We start from the raw sequence: 14,059 nt of genomic DNA, 5'->3' as shown, positions 1-14,059 counted from the left end.
AATTCTATCAATTTTTATTGTTTAGAAACCAACTGGACGTTAACAAGTAAACTTTTTTCATCCAAAATCATTGTTCTTCCGAGTCTGATTTCTTTTTAATTATAGGAAGTGCGTTTTTCTAAAGTATATAAACTTTTGGGATTAACTGTATAGCCAACACATTCTTAAAGTCAATTTTCTCGAAAACAAAGCCTCATACATAGACAGACTTTGTTCTACATTTTCATCTTATTTGGATACGTATTAATGTTTAGTTATTTTTGCTCATCTAATGTTTACTTTAAGAGCACTAACTTTCAATCATATAAGATAAGATTGTGTCAAGGATACTTCTCCAATTCATGATTTCATCCCTTCAATCACCCCTGATCTTCCTTTAATCTACGCATAATCATCCCCATTCCCTTATTTTCCGCTTTCCCTGAGTTTTCCTTATTCATCTATAACCCACAATTGGAATACTTTCTGTCGCTTCAAAGCTCGTATGAAGTATAAAACTAAAGTCAACTTAGTTGAACTTAGAATTCCTCCACTCCTTTTTCTTACGCAATCTAACAATTATTTTTCGATATAGAATAAGTTCTATTTCGTTTGTACCACCAGTTACTGACCACTCTGTATAGTTGAACGAACTCAATTTATCTTATCGATTACCAAATTTCTGTGTCATTGCCGGAGTATTTGAGTACCCTGACGGGTTCGATGTCCGTGGCTCTCGGCCTGGGACTCTTGGCAAGATTCGTGACAGGAATCGATATCGTCAGGTTCACATCAAAGTCCACGTTACTATCAACCAGCGGCTCGGGGCTGGCCACGGTCTCCGGGTAATTAATCCTCTCCTTCAATAGTTCCTCCTGCAGCTCTTCGGACGGCGTGCGACAAATTTTCGACGATTTGTCGCCGCTCCCGGAGAACTTCTTGATAAACATTATTGGGCTGTTCGCCATACGATAACTCTCGCTCCGTTTCACTTTACGCTCGACGAACCTATCGCCCCTGAACGCGTCGGTTTTCTTTACAGAATCATTATCGCTACATGCCTCGGTCTCAGGAACGTTCGCGGGATCTGCGATCATATTTTTCAATCCGGGTTCGTCCGTCATGCCGGTAGACTTGTCGCCGTTTCGCGCTGAAACCTCGCACTCCTCGAGAGCTTGACCATTCCGCTCGAACCTAGTAATCTTTCGATAAAAGTTGGGCGTGTCGAGGTCAGATACGAGTAATTTCCTAGCTAACTTCGGGGTATTACCACCAGCCGTTTTCGAGCAGAGAACTGATTTCTCGAAATCGAGCCGTAGGTTCGTCTGTCTAATGACAGACGAAGATTGCTCTATACCATTTAAGACGCGTTGATACTTAGGAAGGGTTATAGTGTCCTCGATTTCCGGCGGATGATTCTCGTCGTAGGCAACCGCGTTTAACGACCCGTTGTCAGGGCTGTACGTTTTACAAAGCTTGGTTGTAGGATCCGATAGTTTGTTACTCGGCGCCAGTGCTGTCGTTCGACAATTATTATTGCCCGAAAGCAACGGACTTCCGTTCACCCCGTTGTTAGGTCGCGGGTTCATCGCTAATGTACATCGTGCCTCTAATCTATCGGTGGTGCGATTCTCAGTGCCAGAAGCAACCTTCGTCTTACCTTCATCGTCCTGCACGTTCACGTATGCCCCGCGAACTTGACGATGCGGCGTCGTTGGACTCGTAGGGCCGACGACAGTCGTTGGTGTCCGCACGTAATCCGGGCTGGCTGCGCGATCTGGACTTCTCGCGGCTCGGATGATCACTTTGCTTAATTGCGGGGATGTTGGTGGAGTCGATTTGGTCGCTGGGCTGTCCACCGCGTCGCTGGTTTTTGTTACTGCGCGGATGTTGGGTGTCGCGCGGTGCAAAAGCGGCGACGGATTCGGTGACACACCTTCTCTCACGAACGGACCTGGATTTTAACATTAAATTAATTCATTAGATAGATTCCAGCTCAAAAGATTGGACCATTCACTACTTTTTGGACGAAACAGATAATTGTTTGAAAATATTGCTCTTATATTAATATTATACTGTATCAACATGTTTCATAGTTAAACTTAAGATCATAACAACATAAACTTTTGGAATTGATTGTATAGCCAATACATCCTTAAATAGAGGAAAGTACCTAACATTGAAAACCGACCTCTGGATTATTTGCAAAACGTATGGAATAATATTGAAGCGGAAGGAAAATTAATTTCCAGAATGACCAAATTATATCAAGAATTCTTTTCGAAAAGCTGCTTTTGTAAATTAGCATAATTTTTTTAGTAAGTAAGAGTAATATAATCTTGACTTTCACTTGTATGTAGAAATAACTAACATTTCTATGCTGTCAAAATTTAATATTATAAACAGTTTATTTACAAAAAAAGTTTCATTACTTGTTTTGAAACCCTAACTGCCTCAAGTTTTGAACGAAAGCGTATAATGACACGAAGTATTGATTATATTACAGGCAAATCAAACATACAGTGGCTAAATAAAGTATTGGCTCACTTTTAAAGATAGAATAACTTTTTTATTATTGAACCAAACAATATAATTTTTTGTAAGATCTTAGTAGGATTAGTTTACCACGTAATGATCAAAAACAGTTTGTTCAAAATTTTTAGTGGTCTAAATCGCGAAAAGAAAACATTGCCTTTTCTAACTTCTTTATTGGGATCTCCATTAACAATTTGAAACATCCCGTTTGTGGATCTAAGTAAGTACTTTTTGGAGCCAGTGTAGTTTATTTTGCATAAACATCCGCATTCTTATGAACCTGTTTCAGTGGAATAGTAAATATTCTTTTACCTGGATTAAACGTAGTATGGGCTCCTTTCCTCCTCTTCAAACTATCCGACGAGTAAACCACCTTGCCTTCCGAGTCTAAAGTGACCCTGGCCCCTTGCCTCTTCCTCTCCAACGACGAATCCGGTTTCTTCGGTAACTCGGTCAAACTGACATACTCCGCGTCCTTTTTGAACACGTCAGAGTTTGCATAAGTGACGGGTGATCGGACAGAACTATTAACACTGGAACAAGAAGCCGAATCCTGCCGGTTTCCATTATTGTTCCTCACGTCGGCTATGGTGACATAGTCGCCGGAGTCCGCGTTTACTTGCTCCTGACCGGTGTTCTTCACGTGCAGGTGCTTCCTGCCCGGAAGCACGCCGCGAAGCTTGCCCAGAACTCCGCTCAGTGGACTGATTTTGTTAGTCGTTTGAATTATTTGCCCAGTAGGTTGCTTCTCATTCGCGGGCGAGGGTAGTACTTGGATCGTAGCGTAAAGATTCTTGTCCTGGCCATTGATCACCTCCATCTTCGAGGTACCAACCGTCGCAGACATCAACACCGAACCACCCGTCTGACGATCGTTCTTCCTATTCTCTGTTTTCTTACGTGTTTGTTCCGAGTCTCTCGCGTGCTCGTCATCCGAGCACGGCGGCGTGATCACGCACATGGACGGTATACGGCTACTATTGATCGCCGTCTTCGAACGAATCCTCTCGATCCTCTCGCAACCCTCGAGATCGCTGGATTCCGAGTACTCGAACTCCGAACAGGACCGACCAGTGCACGCAGGACTTGAGGCTGATTCCACGGGTGATGACGAGGTATTGTGTCCGCTGTCTGGCGACTCGCCACCATTTTGGTTTGACCCGTGAACCTGTTAGAAAATATAATATAGCTGCTTATTTTTTTCTTGAATGAGTTTCATAATTTTTTTATTACAGACATTTTACAGTAGATAAATACTGTTTTTATATAAGGCAATTTTTTTAATCAACTTCGTATATATGCCATTTATTTTTTAAATACTGTCCCATTTGATAAAACATAGTAAATAAAAGTTGATAATAATCATTTCAAACGTGTTACTTTATGTGCTGTATTAGTACGAGGCAAATTCGCGTACAACGCGATATCTTACAACACAAACTCATATAACGCGTAACGTATTAACGGCGTTCTTCTACAAGTTTATCCTTATATCTTGAACTTTCGACTACGACACTTATCCTACAGCGGAGGCGTTTTTCGAGGCTAAAATTTCGTCACATGGTACGTAAGATTTTCCCATCGTTACGGACTCCATTGTGAACACTAATTAAAACACTCCATTGTATGGGAGTCTATTGTGTATTTTGAAATTCGTGCTCACCATGGCAACGACGGTAAGGCTGGATTTCCTTTCTGGCGGCGGTGGAGCCATCAAAGCGGTGCATACCGTCCCCGCGGAGCTCGTCGTTGTCGACGTCGAGCCTCTTCCAAATAATTCGTACTCGTTTTCGACGATCGGTGAGGTAGGATCGGAGCTGACGTCATTCGATTTGATCAACGGGCTCTGCGGAACCTGCGGATCCTCTTCCCTGAGAGTTTTCAAACCGGAGTCCACGTGAAACGAAGTGTAATAGCCCTCAGTATCGCACGAGTACACGGATGAAGTTTCTCCATCGTCCGAGAATGGTACAACCGCGATATCTTGGATGATATCTGGCGTTAACGTGCCCTCCGACGTCACTGAGGACGAGGTCGACGTGTCTCGTCCTTTGAACCGCCTCACGTGACTTAGAGATGTTGACGACGTGCCGATCGAGGCTGTAGTTGTCGATCTACACATTTATTGTTAATATATACGATTAATACATTACTTAGTATTAGTTAATATATAAGATTAATATATTAGCATTAGACTGCGAATTTTATGTAATTATAAGAAAGTTATATGTACAGAAATGAAAGATGTCGTGTATAATACAGGATGAGTCACCTAACGTTTGCACAAGTTCCTTGAATGACCTTAAATAACTTTGAATAATTATAGTCACTGAATTCCTAATGAAAGGGACTATCATCGTAAATGTTTAAAAAATGGTGGTTCCATTTAAATAATTGAAAGTGACCTTCATATCTCTAAAAAAATAACATAAATACAAAAATATTTTTGGTATCGTGTGACCCCCACTGAACTATTAATTATTCTTAAAACATTTGACGTATCTTTAAAACCAACAAAGATACTTGAGGTGCAAACATTAGGTAACTCATCTTGTATAAGACAATTTGGAATACGAACGGTAAAATGACTTGTGCCATTATAGCTTTTACTAACCAGTCTACTCCAGAAGATATTAACAAAAATCTAGTATAGAAATCTAAATTTTAGGTACATTGTTATTCATATGATAAAACTTATTTAACTCATGTAATATAATAAGTAATCTACAATCCATATAGGCAATAAATAATTTAATATTTTTAATGAGAACATGGATGATTACCTCGGTTGATGAGTAGTGGTGGTGGTTTCGCTTCCGATGCTGGCCCTTCCGCTTTCGGAGGACGCGCTCCAGTTTCCGGAGCTGGAATGGGGCGCCTCGTCGCGGCTGCCACCCTTTCGTCTTTCCCTCCTCTGCGCAGCGCTCTCGCGTAATTTCACGCCTGGTTGCCGATCGCTGCTCGGCACTGACACCGGTATACTCGAGGTACTCTTTCCGCTTGAACTGGACGAACTCGGCTTCCTCTCGTGCGACTTGTCCTTCTTGCGCCTGGTCGTTACCATTTTGTAAATACTTCTGTCTCCACTTGTTCTCCACCGACCTTCTCCCCGTACTAACCTTTCCGTTCCGCTCGTCGCTGCGCTCGTGGTCTCCTGTTGCTCCGAATGCTGTTGCTGACTCGATTTTGGACTGATCAGCTTCAACCGAGACATGCCCCAAGCCTTTAATGTGTTGAAATGCGACTTCTTCTCTGTTGGTGACTCTTTTTTTGATGAACCCAATATGTCTGTGCTTGCCGATCGGTGAGCTCTTGATGCCACAGTCGATTCTTCTGCATCCTCTCCCGTCGTCTCTCTGAGAATAAATAGATAAAATCAAGATAATATACAATCTACATATGTACAGGGTCGTCCATTTATCTTGAGATAAGTCAATACTTTGTAAACTTTCTTTAAAATAATGTTTCGAATGAAAGTTGAAAAATTCCGAAGGATTGATCACGTGATAGCATAGGATTTTTTCATAATGAACGTCGAAAAGTTATATTGTAGAGTACAACTTGATTTTCTTAAATGGGAACTCCTTTTTTTATTATCACTTTGCAACTTTTGTCTTAATCATTTCTTTGTTAGTTATTATTTTTCCAAGATAAATCATGTAAGGTAGTTGCCTAAATCAGAAGTATTGAAAATTGTTCGAAATTTTGTAGAAGATTGATACAAATAGCAAAGAATGTCTGCTAAACCCTGGATCGATTGGCCATCTCGTTTTCGAGATATCGTCAAAATTTCGCAAGATATTGGCCAATCTTGAGATAAATGGAACACCCCGTATATAAAAGAGATTCCTGACTGACTCATTCATCAACAGCTAGTAAAGACCAACGTGCGATAAAGATACTTATACTTAATTTACTTGTAATCTTCGGTACATTGCTTGAGATAAAGTTGTAGAATAATGATGACTCACCCTCCGATAGCCTGTCGAATTTCCTTCTGATCGGTACCAGCGATCGTATTCCGTCTCTTGCCCCTGGGCCTGCGAGGCCGGGACCGCCTTTTCACAGCTGTCTCCTGACCCTCCGGACCGGACAACAGAGATCTCCTCCTCATCGACATTCTCTCGAACCCTTTGCCACTGACATCCACCGCTACAACTTCCGCCGGGAATCTACAATAAAAGTCATATTCATTCCTGACAATCATTAAATGCTATCTATACTGTCAAGTCAGACAGTATCTGTGTTCAACATCTAATAGCAAAATGATTAACTCCGACCTAGACATTGAGCTCTGGGAATTTTAAGGTTAAGGTTATTACGAAGACCCGTAGTACAGGCTGATGAAACCGGTACCATCGGTTTGTAACGTCGGAAAATTTACAATCGGACAGAAGATCGGTAAAAGTGTATCCGGCTCGGGTGTTCATTATCTTTACGGTGGCATAAATTCCTCGCTTACTTCAGAGCGATCGCCTGAACCTGTTCCTCGGGGCTCGGAAGCTTGTGATCGACGGCTTCGTCGCTGGTCGTATCGCCGAGGATTCTTGACATGCAATCCGGTGGTACGGTTACGTCCCCGAGCGCCTCCGTCGACGTCCATCGTCGTAGATCTTCGATAGCGGCCGGCTGCAACGACCAATTATGTTTATGCTGTTATAATCCAGCCGCGTAACGTTACTCAATCTTCCGTTTTACGGACAATCGTGAATTATCGAGTTCCAGATTGAAATAGCATCAGAGTCGCAGATTTTTAATTGCCGCATAAAGGATATAGTATAGGCTATATATTTAAACGATGCTAGCATGTTGAATTTGTTATTATAAATTCCTATTACTATTAAAAAACTACCGTAAAATTTTAAATCGATTCATGGGTTTTTTGAAAAATTATAATGACATAAAATTTGCATCTACTCTTATGGTAATCAGCAATAACCCAAAGAAAATTTCACTTTGATCTCAAAAATAGCCCAGAAAAAACGATGATAAACTCTTGAAAAAGGTCACATCGAATTGCCAGTGTTTTATGAACAAATTTCTAAAAAAATAATCATCATTCATGGACTTTAAAGAAAGTTATTGATTAAAATATAATAAAAAAATTACAAACTCATCGATAAGAGGAGTCCTATCCTATTTCTACAATATTTTTTGAACCATCAGAGCATAGTGAGTGTCGATTTTCAGTTAAATTTTTTATTTTAAATTCATAATATTTTATTTTTTAGGGTTAAAAGTCTGCAGAATTCACTAGGAAAAATTTGTGATATGAAAGTACTTATATAAACAATATAACAAGTTCTATCAATTTTTACTGTTTAGAAACCAATTGAACGGTAACAAGTAAACTTTTTGAATCCAAAATTATTATTCTTCTGACGTCTGACGCAGTCCAACAAAAGATCGTTATTCATTTTTTTGCAATAGTTATTCTTATAGAGTTGCAAAAGCTTTACAAAAAACTGAGAAATTTGGGAAAGAGCTTATAATTGTTAAAGTTTTGAACGAAGCTGACGTAAGTATTTTACACATATTATTTTTGTATTTATGCGAGAATTGCTTTATTCAGCTGGGATTTGTTACACAGTATTGGATGCTAGAGACATTTCTAATAGAGAAACCATTTACAGAAATATGTAATACCTTAAAAATCGCTTTTTTTTTAAAAGAGTACGTTTAGAGATTATTTTTGTTTCTGGATTCATTTTTTACATGAGAAATTCTATGAGAATTATGTAGTAGATATTGCAGAGAAATATTCTGTACCTCTTAATCGATAATTGAAATTAAAAACAAATCGTTAATTCAAATTTTCTTTAATTAAGATAATTAAATAACTTCAAGTCTTAATTAATCAAATCCGAATTAACAACCAATCGTTAATTGTCAATTGATGTTCAATTGAATTAAATATTTAATCATTTATCTACAACCCTAATAGTACCTGTAACATTTATGTTACCATTCAATCTAGTTTTGGAATATTGTTTAATTTAATCAAGTATTCTGAGATAAAATCTGTTTTTTATTCGTGTACACCTCTGGAGTGTAATTTCTTCTAACTTTCTCCTCGTAGAATAATACACAATAGTAAAGGAAGGAAGCTTCACACAATTCTCTCTGGTAGCTACTGCTTCAAACTTAAGAGTAATCAGTCCAAACTGTAATATTTTAGTTCAAGCGATTTCACTTGATTCATGAGAACGAGTCACGCAGGATAAGACATTCGTAGCTTTAACAGAGAAGTGAAAGTTCTATTTGTCATACAGACAATTTTGCAGGAATAAGTATCTACGTCCATATTAAGATATTGGATTGTTCCGGCAAGTTCATTCCGATTTCTAATAGTTGGATTAGGACAGATCAAAGTACGTCAGAATAATTGAACATGAAGAGCTCACGGCAACAAACGGTCAGATTTTTATGTTCCATGAAAAAATGTTTTCTAGTTACAAAATTACGTTAAACAAAATATATCGTTTGATTTTCCAATGTTTTTAATTAATAAATCAACAATTGAAATACACATCAACGTAACAACAGTTCAATAGAAAGTACACTAGAAAAAATTTAATCTCGTTCAGGACAGCAAGAAGTCATAAATGGCTCACGATATAACCAATTGCACCGAATTAATTCAAAAATTTGTTCTTTTAAAGCCAAGTCGAAGTCGAGTTAACCGTTTGTTACCCTAAACTCCTTAAATGATGTAAAAGGTGATATTTCAAGCATCTTCAGAAAAAGTAATTATTCAGTGAGATTATGCCGATATTTAATAAAGTAAGTCACAAAATGAAGTAAAAATCATATATAGTTACTGCGTTCTGAATTTCAAGCAATCTTCACGTTTTTCCTCACAATTCCTATTAATTTTAGTTTTTTCGAAATAGTCCTTACAACATCATTTAGTCACCTAAGTACTAAAGAAAACTCTGATTACTTGGCCTGACTTAAAAAAAAATGCTGTTCAGTTCTGTTCTTTACTGTAAAATTCAATAAACGTATGTCAAAATTTAAATGTGCTGCCTTTCTACAAAAATCGAAACGAATTTTTTTCGGACAACCTAAGAAGACCCCAGAAATTCTAATGAGTCATAGTCGTCCACAATCAATATCCTCAGATTACATGAAGTTGAAAAGAACATTTGCGGATTATTAGCGTCGGAATTTGCATAACTGGAAGAACGATGGCTAATGGGCATCGAGCAAAGTCGCCGTACTTCCTTCTTTGATTCTCTGATTCGGAGAAGCAACAGGGGCTTCTGTTTCTGAGAAACCTGATGCTGCGGCGAAAAGCGAGCGACGTGTTTTACGCGCTACGGCGTTGCGTGGGCAAAACCATTGTTGGATGTCACCTTGTGACCAAAGCGGCTTTCACGCACAGAATACGGAACGGATTATGTTTCCTACCATACCGGGACTCGGCTCTTTTCTAACGGCCAGTGAGAACTCTTTCGCAAACTGGGTGAAATCGAACTTTAAATGCAGCAACCAAACTCTAGATTCACAGGTAACTCTCATTTAACAGGAAATTTTTTTTAACAGGAAACCGTTGGGATTAATTATGTGTTCGTTTTTTCAAAAATTTTTGGTGTTTTTTTCTAATTCAATCGAGTTCGCTTAATTTATAAGGTCTGTTCTCCGAATAACTCTTGTATACATGTAGTGACCCTCATTAATACTCGGACACATTTCAAAACCGACAAGCTTTTTTAATATTGGACTAATGAACGTAATTTCTTTTTAAATGTAATTAAATAGAAGACGGGGTTTTGAACAGTAATGGTAAAATAGAGAACATGACATTAGATAGAAGACATGTTATTAAATAGAATACATGGTATTAGGTAAAGGACATAATATTAAATAAAAGACATAGTTTCCTAAATAATGATATAGTAACTTTCATTTTTACATTATAAATAATGATACTCAGATCTAGGAGAAACGTATTGTAGACTTTTATTACTCTTATTTGTATCAAGGTAGTGGATTTATAAATAACACTATAGGAATCTTATTCCTGATTATTATTATACAGGATGGACCATGGACCGGAAATCGTAGTACAACCGGGCAGAGGATGATTCTACGTTAAAAAAGAAGAAAATATTTTGATATAATATTTTTTTCATCCGGAATTCCGTTTTCGTGAAAAGCGACTTTAAAGTATGTTCAACTTGTAAACGATTTATACTTGTGCCAGTGGGATTACCATTACAAGCTCTCAAAGCAACCAACATATCAACATACTTCCGATTGGAATATTTTACCATAGCTTAGTGATGACCTAATCAGACGAAGGTCAATGAGAAGAAACGAACTACTTTACAAGAAGTCAAGAGTTTAATACAATTTTTGACGCTTTTCGAGGAGGCAATTACGGTTTTGCAACGAGAGAAATCTCTTACATTGCATTTAGTACCCTTATGGCACTATCGATTATGAAGGCATTGTGAAATACAAGAAGCGGACTCAGTCATCACAAAAGCGATAAAGCAGAAGGTGACGCAGTATTTAAAAGAGAAATTTGTCTTACACAAATGCCATAAAATGGCAACGTTCCTGTTTCTAATAATAAACTATGACTCTTATTGTAAACTGAACTGTGCAGACGCTTTTTTCCATCGTTGTCAATGTTTTAAATACTATCCCGGACAGAGACAACTAGAGCAGTGGAATGCACGACAAGCAAATTGTACTAAATCGGTTATAAGTTGAACAAACTTTTGGAGCCGATTTTCACAAGAACGTTGCTCCGGATGACAAAATGTTATACCAAAATATTTTCTTCTTTTTAATGTAGAATCATCCCCTGCTCGATTGTACTACGATTTCTGGTCCACCCTGTATAGTAACTAACACATTACATTATAATTGTGTTAAGGAAAAAGAAAATTAAATGATATTATAATTTGAATCATTGCACGTGCACACGCCATGATCACACACATATTTCTCTATAAACAGTAACAGAACGACATCTCCTAATCATTGACCACTGAAGAACTAAAACATTAGAATTGTAACTCAATAATTACTGATCACATAAAGAACTTAAAAATTGTCTTTTATTCCATTTTTCGCAATGCTGGCTAATGCTATAGTATAATAGCAAACTATGTCTCATAACATCTGAAAAAAATATTTTTAGTTATTCTTGAAGCCTGTCAGATTTCACTAAGTCTAATTGTTGTGATATGCGAGCGCAGTATTCTGACTATTCCCCCTGTTTATTAACTAATCAGACTCCTAACGACACGTTCGGTTATCATTAGTCAGTTACTAATTGTATAGCAACGTGTAACCAGTTCATTCCATTTTATAGTAAATATACGTTCAATATTTAGTTAACTACAAGAGTCCTTCCATAATAGCTACAGCGAACCGTACATCCGAACCCAACACTAATAATTTTCCTCAGTCAGAGCCTAACCGTCAAAAACCTACCCTTGAGTCCTAAGCTTTCAAATACAAAACTGACCAGTCTGTGTGATATTTGTGTTGTCAAAGCACCATTATAGGAGGGCCACCACAATTTTCAAACTATATTGTATAAAAATCGTGTTCCGAAGGCACTACATTATGCGAGAGTATACTTGTGTACCCTTTGCACTCAGAATTTATTCGAAAGATGTTTCCATAAATTTTTACTCCATGAAATTACTCGAAAGTTACCAGTCTTTTTATCAGAATTTAAGTCCTATTTCCCTGGTACCAAACATTGCTCTTAGGAAAGTTAATTCGTTTCACGTTCAATAAAAAGGAAAAGGAAAATGGTTGAGATATAGCGCGGTAATGACTCATCGTAATGGAAAGGCCAGATGCTTCTAATATACGAATATAAACGTTGCTTTCAACGTTATTAACTTACGTGACTTATAGAACGCGACTGGCCCGGTAACAGACATTGATACGACAATAAAATGAATGTACATCTGCCGCGAGGAAACCGTTATTAGTGTGGACACAGTTAATCGTTTCTATTTTCAGATATACATATTTATACATAGTATAATATAGTGTGTCTCACGAACTCTGTCTATTTAAATACCTTGGTTATTTCGAACAATACGAGAAAATGTCACTCACAGAAGTTGTAGGGTTCAAGGAACTACATAATATCGTGTAAATTATATTTTTGCAAGTGGAGGCGTAGAGAAGATATAGCGGTCATCTTGGTTTTCTTAAATGGAATGTCCAATTTTTTATGCTTTATTTCGATAGCTTGGCGTATTCTGAATATAAAAGTATTAAGATATTTTTGTCCTTAAACTTACCGTTACTGAGATATACATGCTCAATTTATAGTTCCTTATCATAAGAGAATTGAATGTGACATGATATCCTCCCTTACTTAGACTACTACATCCTTCAATTTTTAGTTAACCTAATTATTACGAATTATAACTATTTTTCTAATTTCATCCGCTGATCGAAATCAATTGTTTTATTTCAATTTCAATCCATTATAAAAGTAAGAGGTTTAAAAAAAAAATGAGAGTTTTCAAGCGAAGTTTGAGTTGCGTTTATCCAGTTCTTAATGCATCAAAAGAAAAATGATATATAGGGAAAGCAAAGCTTCGCAGCCAAGGGGTTCTACCTATAGGTTTAAAATGCAATTATGAAATTATTGAATACTCACGAACGATCTGAACACTCAAAATCAAAATGAGGAGTATTATTTTTAATTTATTGTTTAATTTAATCTAGTCTTTTTTATAATAAATGTTGCGTTGTATATTCATTTTCTTTTGTTACTATTATTATAGGGCAAATTAAATTCATCAATTGCTACTACTATTATGGGGCGGAGGGTACTATACGGGCTATCCCAGAAAAACTGTTAAAACCGAAAAGAGGCGATTCTAGAGATGTTTCTGATCAACAATTTCCTTTGGCAAAATCCAAAGTGAGGCAAATCGTGACACTCGACCGTAGCAGAGCGCGAGTCCTACACATGCTCTCATTCGTCAGTGTTTTTCGTTAGCATGCTTCACTTTGCATTTTGTCCAAGGAAATTGTTGTTCAGAAACATCACGAAAATCACCCCTTTTCGACTTTAACACTTTTTCTGGGACACCCTGTATAGAAAGTCGGTTATTTAAATCTGGAGCATTAATTATTAAATGCAAAATAGCTAGCAAATGCACTTTATTGTATTTTTCTTATAATATGCACTCAGCTTCTGACGTATTTTGTATATTTTTGTATATACTATTTATCTTTTTCATTCATTCAATTTTCTTCTACTAAATCTGCAGTCGAATAATATTTAAAGATAAGTATATATAATATTGTTCGTGAGAAAAAGAGTCTGTTTTGTACCTTTTACAGATATTTATATTCAATTACACACTTAGTTATTTTTATTGTTTATATAAAATATTGTAAATAATCACTGATACAAAATGTCACACGTATTAGAGATAAAATCACACATAACAGGTAAAATAAGGAACAAGTTAATTACCAATACCAAATCGCATTGATTAGCATATGCATAATTACTATGATGTGTACTCAGCTTTTGAAGTATTTT

The 14,059-nt window shown here is 37.2% G+C and overlaps 1 protein-coding gene across 1 annotated transcript in view; it reads right to left on the bottom strand.

Annotated features, from left to right (window-relative positions):
• Nucleotides 1-14,059, bottom strand: part of gukh (NHS actin remodeling regulator GUK-holder) — a 54,420-nt gene that overhangs the window by 32,093 nt on the left and 8,268 nt on the right. The window contains exons 2-7 of the mRNA XM_018026915.2: nucleotides 6,977-7,143; nucleotides 6,486-6,686; nucleotides 5,298-5,870; nucleotides 4,178-4,628; nucleotides 2,827-3,682; nucleotides 1,640-1,933 (exon numbers count right to left, since the gene is read on the bottom strand). Of these exons, the coding sequence (XP_017882404.1) occupies nucleotides 1,640-1,933; nucleotides 2,827-3,682; nucleotides 4,178-4,628; nucleotides 5,298-5,870; nucleotides 6,486-6,686; nucleotides 6,977-7,143 (2,542 nt within the window). The remainder of the gene's footprint in view (nucleotides 1-1,639; nucleotides 1,934-2,826; nucleotides 3,683-4,177; nucleotides 4,629-5,297; nucleotides 5,871-6,485; nucleotides 6,687-6,976; nucleotides 7,144-14,059) is intronic.

This window comes from Ceratina calcarata, unplaced genomic scaffold, assembly GCF_001652005.2.
Source record: "Ceratina calcarata isolate Rehan_Ccalc_2016 unplaced genomic scaffold, ASM165200v1 scaffold397, whole genome shotgun sequence".
Lineage (NCBI taxonomy): Eukaryota > Metazoa > Arthropoda > Insecta > Hymenoptera > Apidae > Ceratina > Ceratina calcarata.
The sequence above is the reverse complement of the archived record's forward strand: the minus strand, read 5'-3'. Positions and strand labels throughout refer to the sequence as shown.